The 16865-nt window shown below is 39.1% G+C and overlaps 4 protein-coding genes across 7 annotated transcripts in view; 2 read left to right on the top strand and 2 right to left on the bottom strand.

The window, feature by feature from the left end:
- LOC126631659 (tRNA-specific adenosine deaminase TAD1-like) overlaps nt 1–1406 on the bottom strand; it is a 92397-nt gene extending 90991 nt beyond the window's left edge. For 2 of the 4 annotated variants that reach the window (XR_007626433.1, XM_050301783.1), the window contains exons 1-2: nt 472–1404; nt 246–366 (exon numbers count right to left, since the gene is read on the bottom strand). Coding sequence is in view for 2 of the 4 variants with exons in the window: in XM_050301783.1 (XP_050157740.1) it covers nt 246–366; nt 472–655 (305 nt within the window). In the remaining 2 variants the exon portion in view is untranslated. Of the gene's footprint in view, nt 1–245; nt 367–471 lie in introns of all 4 variants that reach the window. The other 2 variants (XR_007626431.1, XM_050301789.1) reach the window with 2 other exon arrangements.
- Nucleotides 1407–6962: 5556 nt separating this feature from the next.
- On the top strand, nt 6963–9155 carry LOC126622173 (remorin). The gene is made up of 5 exons (XM_050290853.1): nt 6963–7205; nt 7315–7365; nt 7556–7643; nt 8084–8165; nt 8730–9155. Exons 1-5 carry the CDS (start codon nt 7025–7027, stop codon nt 8922–8924), a joined length of 597 nt encoding a protein of 198 aa, XP_050146810.1. The 5' UTR covers nt 6963–7024; the 3' UTR covers nt 8925–9155.
- Nucleotides 9156–9819: 664 nt separating this feature from the next.
- LOC126622168 (transcription factor MYB17-like) lies at nt 9820–12695 on the bottom strand. Its single transcript, XM_050290840.1, has 3 exons — nt 12086–12695; nt 11261–11390; nt 9820–10927 (listed from the first exon to the last, which is right to left on the bottom strand). Exons 1-3 carry the CDS (start codon nt 12222–12224, stop codon nt 10141–10143), a joined length of 1056 nt encoding a protein of 351 aa, XP_050146797.1. The 5' UTR covers nt 12225–12695; the 3' UTR covers nt 9820–10140.
- A 2832-nt stretch (nt 12696–15527) lies between these two features.
- On the top strand, nt 15528–16571 carry LOC126626320 (uncharacterized). Its single transcript, XM_050295962.1, has one exon. It carries the CDS (start codon nt 15718–15720, stop codon nt 16372–16374), a length of 657 nt encoding a protein of 218 aa, XP_050151919.1. The 5' UTR covers nt 15528–15717; the 3' UTR covers nt 16375–16571.
- The last annotated feature ends 294 nt before the right edge of the window (nt 16572–16865 follow it).

Below are 16865 nucleotides of genomic sequence, written 5' to 3'. Positions count from 1 at the left end.
TATAGTTAAGAACAAGGGTAAATGCAAATTCCCCCCAGAAAAATGGTAACTTTTCAGCTAAGCATCCAAACTAAAACATATTAGCGCAATGTCCCACTGTATTATTATCATCTTACAAAATAATTTGGATGCATTGCTTGTAACATGAATCAATTTCTACAAATTAGCAACTAGAAACTAATTAAATATACAAATTAAATCAAATTAAGGAAAAACAAATTTTGAGGAAAAAAGAAAATAAGAACCTGAGTAAAGATCTTCGAGCTATAATCTCGGCGTGGGAATCGTTGACGACGTCGCCGTGGGGACTCCTCAGTGACCGCCCTATGCATTTGGTCCCAGTTCCCAATGCGACGACTTCAAGCTCTGAGCAAATGGAAACCGTTACTTAAAGCATTGTTTGGTTTCCGGGAAAATGCAGGAAAATTGAATTCGCGAAGAGAAAAGAAATGGAGGGGGTTAGGGGAGGACCTTGAGAAGGGGAGGAGAGGAGGAAAGCGGCCAAGACGGTGACTTCGCGGCCCTGAGGCTTGCCTTTCTTGGGGAGGGAGTTGTAGAGTGCGAACACTTTGTCTGAGACCTTAGTGCCACATGCTACCTCTGAGGAAGAAGGAGAAGGAGACGACGGCGTTTCGGAGCAGGGCGTCGATGCCATGGTTTGGAAAGTGGCGGGTAGTGGACAGAAGCTCCGGTCTCGGAGATGGGGTCGCCCGGACCCCTACGTAATTGTTGTTGGGCCGGTTAGGTTCAAGTAATTGGGCCTAGTCTGTTTTTTTTTTCTATTTTCTATAAAAGCTTAAAAGTTATATCTTTGCATTTTGTACTCAAACATTAATCCTATTTTTTTAAGAATAACTAGCATATGGGTACACATAAAGTGTGTGAGAAATTTTTTTATTTTTGTTTTTTGAAATAGAAGGAGAGAGAAAGAGAATGTGGGAGTGGGAAGGTTTTTTTTTTTTTAATTAGAGATATGTTAAGATTACATGTAGGTGATGCTTTGAAGAAAAAAAAACAAATTTTGGTTGTGTGAAATTATATTTTAGCCTCATATTTCTTATTCATGTTCTGTTTTAATTAGAAGGTTAAGCTGATAATTTCATAGGGTTTTGATTGACAATTAGTGTTTTATTAATTAGTAGAGATATTGTAGAATCCTAGGAACTAACTAACAAGATTCTAATTAATGGCTAACCTTTATTTAGTCAAGTTGGTTCGAACAGTATGTTCCTTCTTTTGTACCTTCATTCAAATTCCTCTTATAATTTATATGAATTTAATATAATTATTTTATATTTATAGTAGTAGGGAAGGTAAATTTCTTACCCTATTAGGATTACAACTCTAATAGAATAACATAGGATAATGCTATGAAGACTAAATTTGGAAAGAAAGTTTTGAAAACTAAAGGACACGGAAGTTGATAATTGGTTTATTACTTAAACATTGATAAATGTGTTTATTCCTATTGAAGACACATCATTTAGTTTCCAAATTTAGTCTCCCTAGCATTACTCAATAATATATAATCCAAGAGATATAGTAAAATCCCACAAGGATGTCCAAGATATGTTAGAATTTAGACGATCACATTTCTAATCTAATAGGACACACGCCCCCTCGAGTGTGTAAATACTCAAACATAATCTCACACCAGGTTTTCAACGAATGAAGTACATCAGTTGATGAAGTCGTCGGCACAAAGGGCTAGTGCGAGTCTCAAATTAACAAAAGCATGCACTAGTCGTAAAACGCCCAAAATCTTGCTATAGTAAAACCTAAAGTAGGTGAAAAGCTTATAGACTAAGGAGAAACTTGAGAAGTATGTATAAAGTCAAAAACAAATGTCATACAGAATGAAAGTAGTCAACCTCATAAGAGCAATTCTACCCCCTAAAGACTTTGCGTCAGCACCCAGCTCATTTATCCACTCAAGTGAACAGTAATAGTCCCAGTGAACAGTAATAGGTTAAAACATCTTCACCCCTAAAAAAAATAGCCTAGTCCATTTTATTAAAATATTATTTTTATTATAAAATAATAAAAATAAAAAATTTATTTTTAATTTATGAATTTATAAAAAATAAAATAAATTTTTTTATTTTCTCCTTCCCATCACCGCCATTACCGTCGAACAAAAGCAAACCCATCATCCAGTACTCAATACTATGCTGCCTCTTGAGCCCGAAGTTCTTTGGCCACGAAGGCCAAGTTCGGGCGGTGATAGAAGTATAGTCGGTGCTCCGGCGATTCATAATTCTAACTTTGAAGATGTGCAGGAGATCGTACATGTAGACCTTGAGAGGCGGGGAAGTGGTGGCGCAGAGGGACAGGACAACCAGTGGTGGCGATGAAGGGAGGAAGTAGGATCGGATGTCGACGGTGCCGATGAAGATTGAGTAGGTGAGGAGGAGGAGAAAGGCGAAGATGAGGGCAAAAGCGGCTTTTCCGTACATTTTGTGAGATCTGGCATCTGGCAACCTAGCGTGAAAAAAAAAAGGTGGCTGATGTCACGCTGGCGTCAGATGGGCCGTTCCCAAGGTCAGTAAAAAATGGGCTGGTCTAGAGACTGGCACGGGCTGTGTGCCAGGCAAGTTTGTGGGCTGGAGTGGATTGATAGAGCCCCAGCCTGGTTTTTTTACTAGGTGCTGGGTTATTCCACCTCCGGTGGAAATGCTCTAATAGTATGACCAATCCAAGATGGGTGTCTCATCAAAACCTTGTTAGGTAGCAAAAACTCAGTGGAAAAATGCTCCTGATTGTGGGAAAAAGAATACATTAAGATCAAATGAGTATACTTCTAGACACTCCTCTTGAGTTTGACAAAACTTCCAAATAAGAGAAATACATTAATATCACAGCAACATTGTTCTTTACCCCCATCAATACAACATCGGGAAGGTATACTAAACCTAACTTGAAGGCATCGTCCCTATTCTTGCACATTCGGTCCGCACTCATACTAAGCAAAGCTCGGTCCACACATTAGAAAACGCTTTATTACAAACACTAATATTTGGTGTAGGCCCACTTTAAATATTATTTATTTACCAAATAATTAAAAATTACTGCATCAGTTGCCACCTCAATTTTGTTGTAATACGGTGGGGCCTCTAGTACTATTGATTCAAAAATTAGCTACACTTACTATGTTTTTTTGTACAAATGTGTTAAGAGTAGTATTTGTTTATAAAAAAAAACATAACAAAACAAAACAAAAATTCTTGCACTTTAAATTTGGTATGGTTTTTCTTGATTGAGCCCGTTATTTTATCAAATCATTCTACCTATTTTTTATTAATTGAGGGTATGTTTGTCATTTTGATTCTTATTTAACATAATTTTTCACGTAATGATTAAAATGATTGATGATGGACAAACTCAGAGATCAATTCTATTAATTTCAAATCTCAAAGATCAAAATAAATGAGTTATGCAAATTTCAATAATCATTTTGATTAAAAAGCCCCAACTAAATTATGGGCCTTTTGCGAATATCCAATTATCAGTCATTCTCGATTCAGTAAAAGAAAATTTATTATTATTATTATTATTATTATTATTATTATTATTATTATTATTGTTTATCCTAAATTATTTGAGTGGGGAAGTGCATGGCAGAAGTCAACTTTTGACTGAAAACATTTTAGATCAAATGTTTTTAGACCCCAAAAGCACTTGAAATTCTTCGTGCAAGAATTATCAATTATGTTCTTCTTGAAGGAAGAACTTCAAGTGCTTTTTCAGGATTCACTTACATTTTTACTAAGAATTGGTTCAAAAATATTTTCACCAAAAATATTTTTTTTTTGTCATTTTAAAAGTAATTCCAAACACATAATTGTTGGAAAGTGGAAGAAGGCTGGATTAGGACATTAGTTGGTAAATACTAGTAAAGACTGATTAATCATTTTAATTAAAAAAAATAAAAAGGTGAATTATTGATGTGTAAAGCCTTCATTATCGTAGCTTGAAATAAAGGCAATGTTATTAAAGTCCTCCATCATACTATTGTTGATTTTGCCATTAATATAATATAAAAATTGAGAATAAGACACTAGTGGAGATATTAGCAAAAGATACCACACAAACAAAGCAATCAAAAGTTCTTAATATAGAATGAGGATCATCTGGATCCTTTTTGTGAGGATCTTAAGGATCCTTACATTATGTATGTTCATTGTATATCATGAGTTTAGTTTTGATCAGATACTGTTTATGTTTAATTTTAAATAAAAAAATTAAAATGATTTCTGACCGTACGATTTACAGTGAAGAGACATGTTGTGTGGATCTCCGGATCCTCACTCCTTAATATATTTGACGAACTCCAGACCTGTATTCCATATGGCACATCCTAGGTTCAATTCCAAGCGCTAGTGAATTGCACGATGGTGGCCAATGGGAGACTGAAATGCCTCAATGAGTCTTTCCGATCCTAAAAAAGCGAACTGTCATAGTTAAGTCACCAGTTGGTTTAATTTTTTTTTTTTTTGAATCTTAATATATTCTGGAAAATTTTGTTTAGCCCACAAAATTTATCAAACTAAATAAAAAAAAACATGAAAATAAAGGCAAATTGGCTGTTTAGTTGGGTTGTCAGACTGCCGGTTGAACAGCGGAACACTCCACACAACTGCATTACTGCTTACGGCATGAAAGCGAAGGCGAGACCAACCAAATTAGCGGGCCTAACCCCCACATGGTGTCCACCCAGCCACGCCAAAACATTAACATTCTGCATCTGAGAAATTGCACAATTGCTTGTTTTTCTACGACCTCCTCCCTCCAGAGCGCGTGGAAATGACGACTGTACTAATTTTTCTTTTTCTTTTATAAAAAAAGTATAGCTTCAGATGGATTATCTTGACGAATAAGATCGTTCAAACTCTATGTTTTTTTTTTGTTTTTTGTTTTTTTTGAAAAAAAGGACCAATTAGTGGTTTTATTACAGTAATCTATCTTTTCGGAGGTTGAAAAGACTCACAAAAGCATTTCAATCTTTCCTAACAATTATCGTGCAATTCACCAATGTCAATAATTGAATTCAAGATGTACCGTGTGAAATACGAGTTTAGAATTCATTCCCAACCACTAAATGATCATGTAGTAATTTATGTATTTGATTACTCTCTTTATGTCGGATGCCATTTGTGAGCCTCCGCACAAAAGAGGTTCTCCTAAAACCAATTTTGTTGTACCCAAAAAAATTGATTAGTCGTCTGAACTTTATTCCATATAGTGTAGTTTTCAAAAAGGTGTGGAGAGATAAATCAGTTGGTTAACAATTCGATCTTATTTGATGTACAGTTAAAATAGTATTATCTAGCATGAATCTTTGATTATAGTAAATCTAACATGGGTCAGTGATCTTATTCAACAAGTCTCGTAGTTTGAGGAACCTTCGAATGTAATCAATGATCTACTTGTCGAGGATAGTAATCTTATAAAATGTTAGGAGCAGAACGTTTTTTTTTCTCTTAAATCGGGTTGAAATTCCCAACAAAGTTTTTATCAAGACCCATTGTTGTCCACTCTATCCTCTGACATGTACGTGTATTCGATTCTTAGATTTAATGAATATCATACTTTTCTTAAAAAAAAAACATAGGTCAGCTAATACAATACTGATAAGTATTTGGTCTAGTGTTTTTTTTTTCTTCCTAAGATGATTGGAGATGTAAGTTCGTATTTCTCGTATTGCCTATAAAAGGAGTGCTCGCACCAAATTCTAAGCCATCTCTTATAGTGGTTTGAACTTTGAATGCTTTTGGGTTCATGTGTTGGTCTCCTTAAAGATACACAACTTATTAATAAGGAGATGTATGATCCAAGACAATTACACATTGTTAAGTCGATGGTTATTGATTACACTTAAGATCAAGGTACGCTAGGTGCCACTTCGTACTATAGTATAGTAGTATTCATCTTCACCTGTAAATGAGAGGTCTTAGGTTCGATTCTCGCCAAATATGAATTTGAACCACATTATTTGCTAACTTATTGTGAGGCTAAGCCCACCCCCTCCCCGTAGTGTAAACAATATCGTTTTTTCATATAAATAAATAAACAAATGCTAGGCGCTAGTCAAGCGGCGGACTGGAGCCTAGAGCCTAGGCGGCTAGGCAGGGCCAGACTTATGGTTTGGTGAAAGATATCGATTTTTTATCTGAGTAAGAGTTTCGACCTAGGCGGGTACCTATGCAGGTTTAGGCGGGCGTCTAGGCAGGCTGGGCGGACACTTTAGCAGGTCTAAACACACTTTCTTAATTTTCAAACGTCTAGAAATTAATCAAGACGGTGACTAACCGTCTAACACCTAGGTGGCGTTAAACGGAGATTGTTAGAATAGTGCTCAAGATGCATCACTCTAGCTAGGGTCGGAAAATCCTTTCAAAACTAATAAAGGATGAGTTTTGATGAACCGTTGTAGTTACTAATCAGGCTCAATACATAGCTAAACGAATTTTAGCAAATTTGGACGTGTACGAAATTATGGAAATTGAGTCGGATTAGAAAGTCCCACCATTCCATCAAATCAATTAAAGGGAATCAAACCCATGAATATAATAGGTTCAAATAATCGGAAAAGGGCAGAGAAAAGTAAAGAGAAAAAGGAAAAAGAAACAGAATAATGGTGATTCCCGCGCTATCTACGCGCGTGGGGATGACCCACCACACCATTCCTACCACTGAAAAGCCGCACTTGGTCATAAAAATCTTTCAAACGGACAACCCGACCCGAAACGGTGTCGCTTCCGTTCCCACTCCTTTTGCCGACATAATCATATCTCAACCGCACCTACGTGGCATCTCCGTATCAGTTCATGTACATTTCTTCATGGACCATTGCATTTACACCAAACGCACAATCACCGTCGGATCCAAGTGTCTATAAAACCAACGGCTGATAACGCTCACGTCAGCTGAGCTCTCTCGCTCGTATATATACCGAAGGACGTGATGGGATTGCGATTGTGAGCTCTCGAGTTGTTATCCGTGAAAGATTTTTATTGAAGAAATAATGGGAGCAACGATGGAAGAGCAGCTGAAGAAGGCGGAGGCCGAGCCGTCTCTGCCGGTGGAGCCGCCCCCGGCTTCGGCCCCTGTCGATGTTGCCGTTGAGAAGAAGGCGGATGTGGTTCCGCCGAGTGATGTGGATGTCAAGAGTGGCGATGATACCAAGGCTCTCACCGTAGTTGACAGTAAGTGAAGTCTCTGTGTTTCTCTCTATTTGTCTCAGTGGACAGTAAAAAGTTAAAAACCTGTAGTGCGTTTGTGGTGAAATGTTTTTTTTTTTTACTTTTTTAACAGAGGTTCCAGAAACTCTGGAGAAAAAGGCTTCAGGAGGATCAATTGACAGAGGTGAGTTGCTGATTTTAATTTGGTTTTGTGAAATTATATTCTTTTTGGTTGTTTGTGGTGGTGTTGAAGTACTATTTATTAATAGTATTACCCCGAACTATCAATCATGTCGTCAACTTATATTATAACACTTGAATTAGTAACTTTCACAGCTGAAAAAGTAGCATGTCAATATTTTTTCGAATTTCAGATATAGCACTTGCACAACTGGAGAAAGAAAAGAGTATGTCTTTTATCAGGGCATGGGAAGAAAGTGAAAAGGCTAAGGCAGAGAACAAGTAAGCCTTAATTTCTCACTCAACCTAATTGCCTTTCAATTATTGTACCAAAAATATATGTGCCATGATTTTGGATTCCTAGAAGTCAAGTGGGGTGATTAGATTTACAATATGGTTTGAATTGTAGTAATTTAATTTGAGAAAAAAAAAATCCATGGTTAACAGGAATTAAATTATTGGTGTTAGGGTAGGGTACGGTGTTTGTCCTTTGCACCAGAGTGCGAAACTTCAAATCCCTATGCCTCTATATTTGATAGTTTAGAATAGAGGATCGCCTTGTAAAAAAAAAAAAATATGAATTGAAGTTGATATTTTACATATTTCAAGACATTGAGACTATTTCTTTGAAAGAAGAGCTGCATTTTGTGATAAGCTTGATGGTGTTGCTGTTTTGTGGGTGATACTCTTCTTCCAATGACTTATAAAACTGTGAAACACAGGGCCCAAAAGAAACTTTCTGATGTTACTGCATGGGAAAGCAGCAGGAAAGCAGCTGTGGAAGCCAAACTCAGAAGCATTGAGGTAAAACTTCTTTTGTTTTTTTTGCTTTGTTCTAGATACACCCATGGAATGTTGGATGTTACGGTCCATCCAACGCCCTAGTTTTAATTTAATTTAATTTCTTGATTAGAATGCTGGAACATGGGCTGGTTGACTATTGTGATTAACTGGAAATGATTTCCACGCACCTCTTTTCACCTTCTGCACACCGTGTTATTTTTGCCCCTTTATTCTCTTTGATTTATATAATCCAAAGGCCATAAATTAGAGTGGGTGCATGGTGTGCAAGGGGAGAAAATCGGGTGTGTAAATAATTCGCTGAAGATAAACTTTCTTAACCTGTAAAATGTAATGCAATTAGAAATAAGTTCTGTTTCACTACCTAGTTAGTAAGCAAGAGGCACATTCTCTCTATCCATAAACAAAGTTTTCTAGTGGATCTTCTGTTTTGATTTCATGGAGAAGTACCAGCAATTATGGAACTATCCATACCTTGAACTTAAAATTAAACAGTATGAAGTTAACCGATTTAAGGAGCACTGTTTCTAGTTTGTGTTCAACACTAACGGCTCCTATGGCTAACAGGAACAATTGGAGAAGAAAAAGGCACAATATGCAGAGAAAATGCAAAACAAAGTTGCCTTACTTCACAAACAAGCAGATGAAAAGAGGGCAATGGTTCTAGCCCAGAAAGGCGAAGAACTTCTTAAGGCTGATGAGACCGCGGCTAAGTACCGTGCAACTGGAAGCATTCCAAAGAAGTTCCTCGGTTGTTTTTGAAGAAGTGCTTTCAATCCTGGTTTGAAAACAATCTGTGTAACTTCTGGTTTTTTCATATGTATATCTTTCTTGTTTGCTCTTTTTGTATTTGGGGGTTCGGGTCAGTTTGTTCATTGTGTTCTTTAATTTGTGTGAAAACTGACTACAGAATCAGCAACTGTTCATTGTCATCCATGTGTGTATAGGAAGTCTATTTGACTTGTGAATCCAAGTTTGTTATTTGTTTCTTCATATGGTTCAGATATCTTTTGGAGGATTGAAGTTTGTTTAGTAATGCTATAATTCTACACTAGTCATCTTTCATTCCTACCTTGTATTTTTGTTCATGTTTTATAAGATCTTTGATTTCGCTCTTGGCAATGCTGATGGTTTACAATTTCGTGCGTAGTGTCGAAAAATTTACTTTGATTCCTAAAAATGGTCTAGAAACTCTTCTTTTCTACCACTGCATTCTGCAGCTTTCATTAGCTAAGATGCTAGCAGTACCAGATGCAAAACAAAAACTGATAGACAAGAAGCAATAAAAGCATCATAAGAAGTTAGAGCTCGGTCTAAGGAGAAAAACTTGCTTGCACCGTCTCTTGCAACAAGTATCTCACATTTCTTGTATCGTGTGAGTGGTATGTGAGCTTATAAGTGAGAGAATCAATTGCAAGAAATGGAACTGTCTCTCACATATACTATATCATGCAAGTGACGTGCGAGCTTACGCGCACGAGACCCGGGTGTGCGTACGTTCTTTCCCGGGCCCGAAGGTGTGCTCTTAGAGCATCATATGTGGACCTTGCCTTCCAAGAAAGCTCAGTTCATTGAGCGACCATGGTCTGATGTTGCAGATTACAGAATCAAATCCTATCACATACCATGGAATAACATTTTCATCCAAGGAGAAGAATAACCGAAAACATGTAACTTAGTACATATTAGCATCTAAATATATGTCATTAGAGACAAACTAAGCAAGATTTAACTAGTAAATCGATGTCTGAAACGATCGTGGAATCTTTATCTACTATATATACGGAATCCTGAACAAACCAGGATTGTTGTTGAAACCCTACTAAGTGGTAACAGCACTGCCTCTTTTAAGTGTAAGCCAAAAATTAAGCGCAGAACCCTTCATCTTAGCTCTCTAACTAAATCGACGGCTTATAGAAAACCACCACCAAAAATTCGAGCAGTAGATTCGAATACAAAGGAAGCTCGGACGCCTGCTTCAGAGGGGGCAAATGAAAGAATTGGGTGTCAGCTCCGCAGGAGTTGTTGCATAGTCATTCGCATTGTTTTCTAAGAAGCTCATGTCATCATTAGTTGGGTAATCCAGCAGCAGCTGTAATGCAGTATCTGATGAGTCCTCCAAATCATTTGAACACGAGGAGACAGACCCCGCCATCACGTCTTCAGTGTTGGACTGGCAGATCTTGAATTCTACCTCTTCGGTGTTGGACTGGAAGGGTTTGTATCCCACCTCTTCAGTGTTGAACTGGAAGGGTTTATATTCCACATCTTCAGTGTTGATCAAGAAAGGTCTGTATATCAAATCTTCGTTTTGATTGCCTGCCATGGTTGATGACCCAGTTAAGTTGCCAACTTCTGTTGTCACGGCTGACAGCGATCCACATTTGGTCGATGAAGATGCCTGAGAAATGGGGCTTTGGCATGCAAATTTATCCGAGGTACTGAGCTTTCTGAATGATTTTCCAACCTCGGAGTTCCACAAGCGCAGAAAATGGTCAGACTCAGATTTCTCTGGAACACGACTGAAGAGTGATGAATCCCTGGAAAGCCGAGCCTCAGCTTCAAGCCTAGCACTCTCCCATTGTGCCATGTGACGGGTGGCCGCGGAAGCAGATGCATGGTTACTTAAGCAGTTAGAGGAAAGAGGCTCGTGTGTTTGTGGGTCGATCCCCATGGAGACAAGGCCCTTCCTCAGGTGCGTGTTCCATAAGTTCTTGATCTCATTGTCAGTTCTTCCAGGCAACTGAGAAGCTATGGTAGCCCACCTGAAAAATGTTTTCGACGCAATAAAAAGAGAGTTAGAAACAGGTTAAAAGTGTCTACAACAGATAAATTGCACATAGTTTTGTTTACGAGAGGCTACGTTACAAATTTTCCAGCGTTTTTCATCAAATAAGATTATAAAACCAGTGCATCAATTTATCAAATCCGGGCCAATCATCGGTAAATGATAAATCTACCGTATTCATCTGTTAACACAACAGCAGGGTTGGTCCAATATACGGTGTCTCACGGTAAGAAGCACCAATTTTCCGTGAGGTAAATCAGTTTCAACCCACAACACGGTGTCTCACGGTTAAGAAGCTCCAATATACTACCTGTTTCCGAGCATGCCATGAAGCTGTATGATGAGTTTCTCTTCGTCCTTGCTGAAGGGGCCTCGTTTAATGTCCGGCTTGAGATAATTTGTCCACCTTAGCCGGCAGCTCTTCCCACAGCGTTGAAGACCTATTGGGAAAAGAAGACCATGTTGGATTGGGTAACATGAATTTTCCCACCTCCTAGGATGTTTTAAACCATAATATCCAAGAAAAATTAGCACCCTAATACACCTATTTTCTGCAAAACCATTAAAATGTTAACAATGGCATGACCCAAAACCACTAATAGACATTTCTCTCACTTCTTAGAAGGATTGTCTGGGAAATCAAAAAAGGGAAGAAAATGTTCAGATTCTAAGACTATAAGCAAGTTTATATTTGAGTGAAAGAACAATACAAACAGGTTGAAGAGGAAAATAAAGTTAGAAAGTACAATAAATATCACAAGTAAAAGTGGAGAAGAAGATGGATAGTAATAAAAAAAAAAATATTTGTTTGCAAATGTACGGATGCTACTAATTAACTCAAGAGGGTGAAAAGGGTTGGTTGGGAGCAGAATCTTAAAACCCGTCACTCACATTCCCTTTAAAGTTGAACAAAAAAACTATCTGGCTCGGTAGAGATTGGAAGAAAAGCTTGACACCATTTGTATCGCACGGAAACAAAAGCACTTTTCCTTGTCTTGAGAAAAACAACAAAATCAAAGAAAACCAGCTTTTGGCTTTTGGGTTTCAATGAAAAAAGCCAGAAACTTTGTGCTCAAAAGGCAATATGTGCACCAATATCCAAGACAGAAGAAAAGGAAGAAAAAGCCAAATGAACCTGCAAGCTTGGGGAGAGAACGCCAGCTTCCATGTCCATGGTTCTTGCTGATGTAGTTCAGAAGAAGCTCATCTTCCTCCGGCGACCATGGCCCCTTCTTCAGGTCCTTCTTGTTGTCACAACATGGAGTCCTCCCCATATCTCTCACACTACCCTATTAATTCTCAAACACAGAGAGAGAGAAGCAACCACCAACCACCACCGCCACCAGTGCTCCACTCACCAAACCCCAACAATAAAGATCCCAAGAAAGAGAAAATCCCAATTTAAAGCCCCCACAAAAGACTTGATCTTTGATGAGAGAGAGAGAGAGAGAGAGAGAGTTAATGCTGGAGGAGGTCGATCTCTATCTGGAGAAAGGGGAAAGTGATGTTATAATAATAAATATACAGAAGTATGGATGTGGGTTGTCTGTAAGGCAAGGAAAGGTACAAGCTCAGCTAGCTTCAAGCTGTCCATCGCATTAAAAGTGAGAGACTTTGGCCCCAAACAATGAAATTATGCAGCAGGATGAGATTTAATGGTGGGATTTCTCCTTTTGAGGTTTGAATTTACCCTCAACTGGAAAGAGAGAGAAGCCAAATGCAGGGAAGATGGTTGTGAAAGCATTTATGTTGGAGTCTCACACAGAAAGACAGAGTGATATATTTATTTTAGACAGAGAGGACTTGGACGGCATTAATGTCAAAGACAATGACATGCAGTCTGCAGAGTACGGACTTGCCATGATATGACTACTGGATTTGCATTTTCCTCTATATTATTTTCTTAATTTATAAGAAATTTTTAGAAGAAGAAATAAAACCATTGATTCTTGCTAAGAAAATTAGCTATTATAAATGAACTTCAAATGCTTTTGTTCTCAGTTTTCTTGCTTTGCATGCAGAGTTCCACCCTTATCAAACTTTTTGTGATCCATATCCGTTTCTTTAGGAGTGTGCTATCCATACATCCATTTTTACTTCTCTCACATCCTTTATTAATTTCTATCATTAATTTTTTTCAATTCATTCGATTCAATGGCCAACTCCGCCTATGTCTTACATGGCCGGTCCCAAGCCCGGATAAAGGAGGAGGGGGAGGGCGTCAGGTAGTCGACAGCCGGCACTCCATGATCACGTCGAATCCTTATGAAAATGAATCCAGAACAAAATCGCGCTAAAGCTAGGGCGTCACCCGTAAGTGGCGCGCTGTGTGGCCCGAGCACAGTGATAAGTGAGCAAGGGTCGCTGTATCTCCATCGGCACCCGGATGCAGTGTTAAATGAGCAAGGGGGCCATAGAAACTTCTTTTCGAACGACTCCACTCAAAGTTGTTTGGGAGCATATGCTCCTATCAACTTTACCCGGGACACACAAAAGAAGTACTTTGATCCTATTAGACGGGGGAGGGTGAAGAAGCTAGGACAGAAGGGTAGAGTTCAAGAGAGCAAAATGCGTTTAGGAACGTGGAATATAGGAACCTTAACGGGAAAATCTATGGAAGTAGTGGAAGTTATGGTGAGGAGAAGGATAAATATTATGTGCCTACAAGAAACTAAGTGGGTTGGTAGTAAGGCAAAGGATCTAGAAAACTCAGGGTTTAAACTTTGGTATTCGGGCACAAATAGAACGAGAAACGGTGTTGGCATCATCGTGGACAAGACCTTGGTACAAGATGTTGTAGATGTCAAGAGGGTAGGAGATAGAATCATGGCAATCAAGATTGTAATAGGACAAGAACTTATCAATGTGATTAGTGCGTACGCACCTCAAGTAGGGTTGGATACGAGTTCGAAGGAGAAATTTTGGGAAGATCTTGGAGACTTGGTGCAAGGAATTGCTCAGACGGAGAAGTTATTTATAGGAGGAGATTTAAATGGACACGTGGGCAGGGAGACAGGCAACTATGGAGGTTTTCATGGTGGCCATGGTTTTGGGGAGAGAAACGAGGATGAGGAAGCTATCTTGGATTTTGCAATGGCATATGATCTCTTCTTAGCCAACACCTTCTTTAAGAAGAGAGAAGAACATGTGATCACCTACAAGAGTGGGTCGTCAAAAACACAAATAGATTTTCTTCTAATGAGGAAAGGGGATCGTATAACTTGTAAGGATTGCAAAGTTATACCAGGAGAGAGCGTGGCTAATCAACATCGCTTGTTGGTGATGGATGTACATATCAAAAGAGTAAGACAAAAGAACAAGACTTGGAAGTGCCCAAGGACTAGATGGTGGAATCTAAGAGAAGAAAAACAAGCCATTTTCAAAGAGAAGGTAATCACCCAATGTGTGTGGGATAGAGAGGGGGAAGCTAGCCAAATGTGGGATTCCATGGCTAGTTGTATCCGAAAAGTAGCAAAAGAGGTATTAGGAGAGTCCAAGGGCTTTGCCCCACACCAAAAGGAATCTTGGTGGTGGAATGAGGAGGTACAAACAAAGGTGAAGGCTAAGAAGGAATGTTGTAAAGCCTTATACAAGGAGAGGACCGATGAAAATGGTGAAAGGTATAGAAAAGCGAAGCAAGAGGCGAAGAAAGCTGTCAGAGAAGCTAAGTTAGCGGCTTACGACGATATGTATAAATGACTAGATACCAAAGAAGGAGAGTTGGATATCTATAAACTATCTAGAGCAAGGGAAAAGAAGACAAGGGACCTAAACCAAGTGAGGTGCATCAAGGATGAGGATGGAAAGGTTCTTGCTACAGAGAACGCGGTTAAAGACAGATGGAGAGGTTATTTTCATAATCTTTTCAATGAAGGACATGAAATGAGTGCTTCTTTAGGGGAGTTGAGTAACTCAGAAGAGTGTAGAAACTACTCTTTTTATCGTCGAATCCGGAAGGAAGAAGTGGTTGTAGCTTTGAAGAAGATGAAGCATAAAAAAGCAATAGGCCCAGACGATATACCAATCGAAGTGTGGAAACTTTTGGGAGAGACAGGTATAACATGGCTCACTGACCTTTTCAATAGGATTTTGAAAACGAAGAAGATGCCAAATGAGTGGCGAACGAGCACTTTGGTGCCTATTTACAAGAATAAGGGCGACGTACAAAATTGCATGAACTATAGGGGTATTAAGCTAATGAGCCATACAATGAAGCTCTGGGAGAGAGTCATTGAGCATAGATTGAGGCAAGAGACACATGTTTCGGACAACCAATTCGGGTTCATGCCAGGGCGCTCAACCATGGAGGCAATCTATCTCTTACGAAGATTGATGGAAAGATATAGAGATGGGAAAAAGGATTTACACATGGTCTTTATAGATTTGGAAAAAGCGTATGATAGGGTCCCAAGAGACATTCTTTGGAGGATTTTAGAGAAGAAAGGAGTACGAGTAGCATATATCCAAGCTATAAAGGATATGTATGAAGGAGCAAAGACTGCCGTAAGAACTCATGAAGGACAAACCGAAAGCTTTCCCATAACTGTAGGATTACATCAAGGCTCATCCTTAAGTCCTTACCTTTTTGCGTTGGTAATGGATGAGTTAACAGGACATATTCAAGATGATATTCCTTGGTGTATGCTTTTCGCAGACGATATAGTGTTGATAGATGAAACTCAGGAAGGGGTAAATGCAAAGCTTAACCTTTAGAGAGAAGTGTTGGAATCTAAAGGTCTTCGCCTAAGCCGATCAAAGACAGAATATATGGAGTGCAAGTTCAGTGCAAATGGAGGCCAAAACGAGTTAGGGGTGAGGATCGGAGATCAAGAAATACCAAAGAGCGACCGTTTTCGTTACCTAGGATCTATCTTGCAAAAGAACGGAGAATTAGATGGAGATCTCAACCATAGAATACAAGCTGGATGGATGAAGTGGAAGAGTGCATCCGGCGTGTTGTGTGACCGCCGTATGCCACTGAAGCTCAAGGGAAAATTTTATAGGACGACAATAAGGCCGGCGATGCTGTATGGCACAGAATGTTGGGCGGTGAAACATCAACACGTACACAAAATGGGTGTAGCGGAGATGAGGATGCTTCGTTGGATGTGTGGGCACACGAGAAAGGATAAGATTAGGAATGAGGATATCCGGGGTAAAGTAGGAGTAGCTGAAATTGAAGGAAAGATGAGAGAAAATCGGTTACGGTGGTTTGGACATGTGCAAAGAAGGCCTACTGACGCTCCGATTAGAAGATGCGACTATGGGACAGAGGTTCAGGGCCGAAGGGGTAGAGGAAGACCTAGGAAAACTTTGGAAGAGACTCTAAGAAAAGACTTAGAGTACTTGGATCTAACGAAGGACATGACACAGGATCGAGCACAATGGCGTTCTAAGATTCATATAGCCGATCCCACTCAGTGACTTGGACTTTCCAAGTCTCCAACCGAGAAGTTTTCCTCACTCGGGAAATTAAGGGAACACTACCCTAACCTACATGCTCCACTCAGAAAGCTTCAACATACAAGCTTCAACAAAAGAAAATTCAAAGAACTTAGCGAAGAAGGCTTTGGTGTATTTAACACAATACGTTGAAATGAAGGAAAGCTTATTTATTGATATCCCCGATAAGCTACAAATATGTACATATACATGAGTCAAAATAAACACACAAGAGGGAGCCTTCACAAAGGTTGCTTAGGAGAAGTCTCAGCAGTCGGTAGAGCCCCAGAAAGAGAAGGCACCGGAGGGGGATCATTTGGAGCCTCAGTACTGGACAGAACCCTAGAAGGAGGAGGCATCAGAGGTTGATCATTTGGAGCTTCATTACGCGGTACAGCCCCAGAAGACGAAGGCAATAAATGCCTTTGGAACAAACCCACAAATCTCTGATGATCAAGTAAAACCTGACCATC

This window comes from Malus sylvestris, chromosome 1, assembly GCF_916048215.2.
Source record: "Malus sylvestris chromosome 1, drMalSylv7.2, whole genome shotgun sequence".
Lineage (NCBI taxonomy): Eukaryota > Viridiplantae > Streptophyta > Magnoliopsida > Rosales > Rosaceae > Malus > Malus sylvestris.
This window is presented reverse-complemented; position numbering and strand designations above follow the sequence as displayed.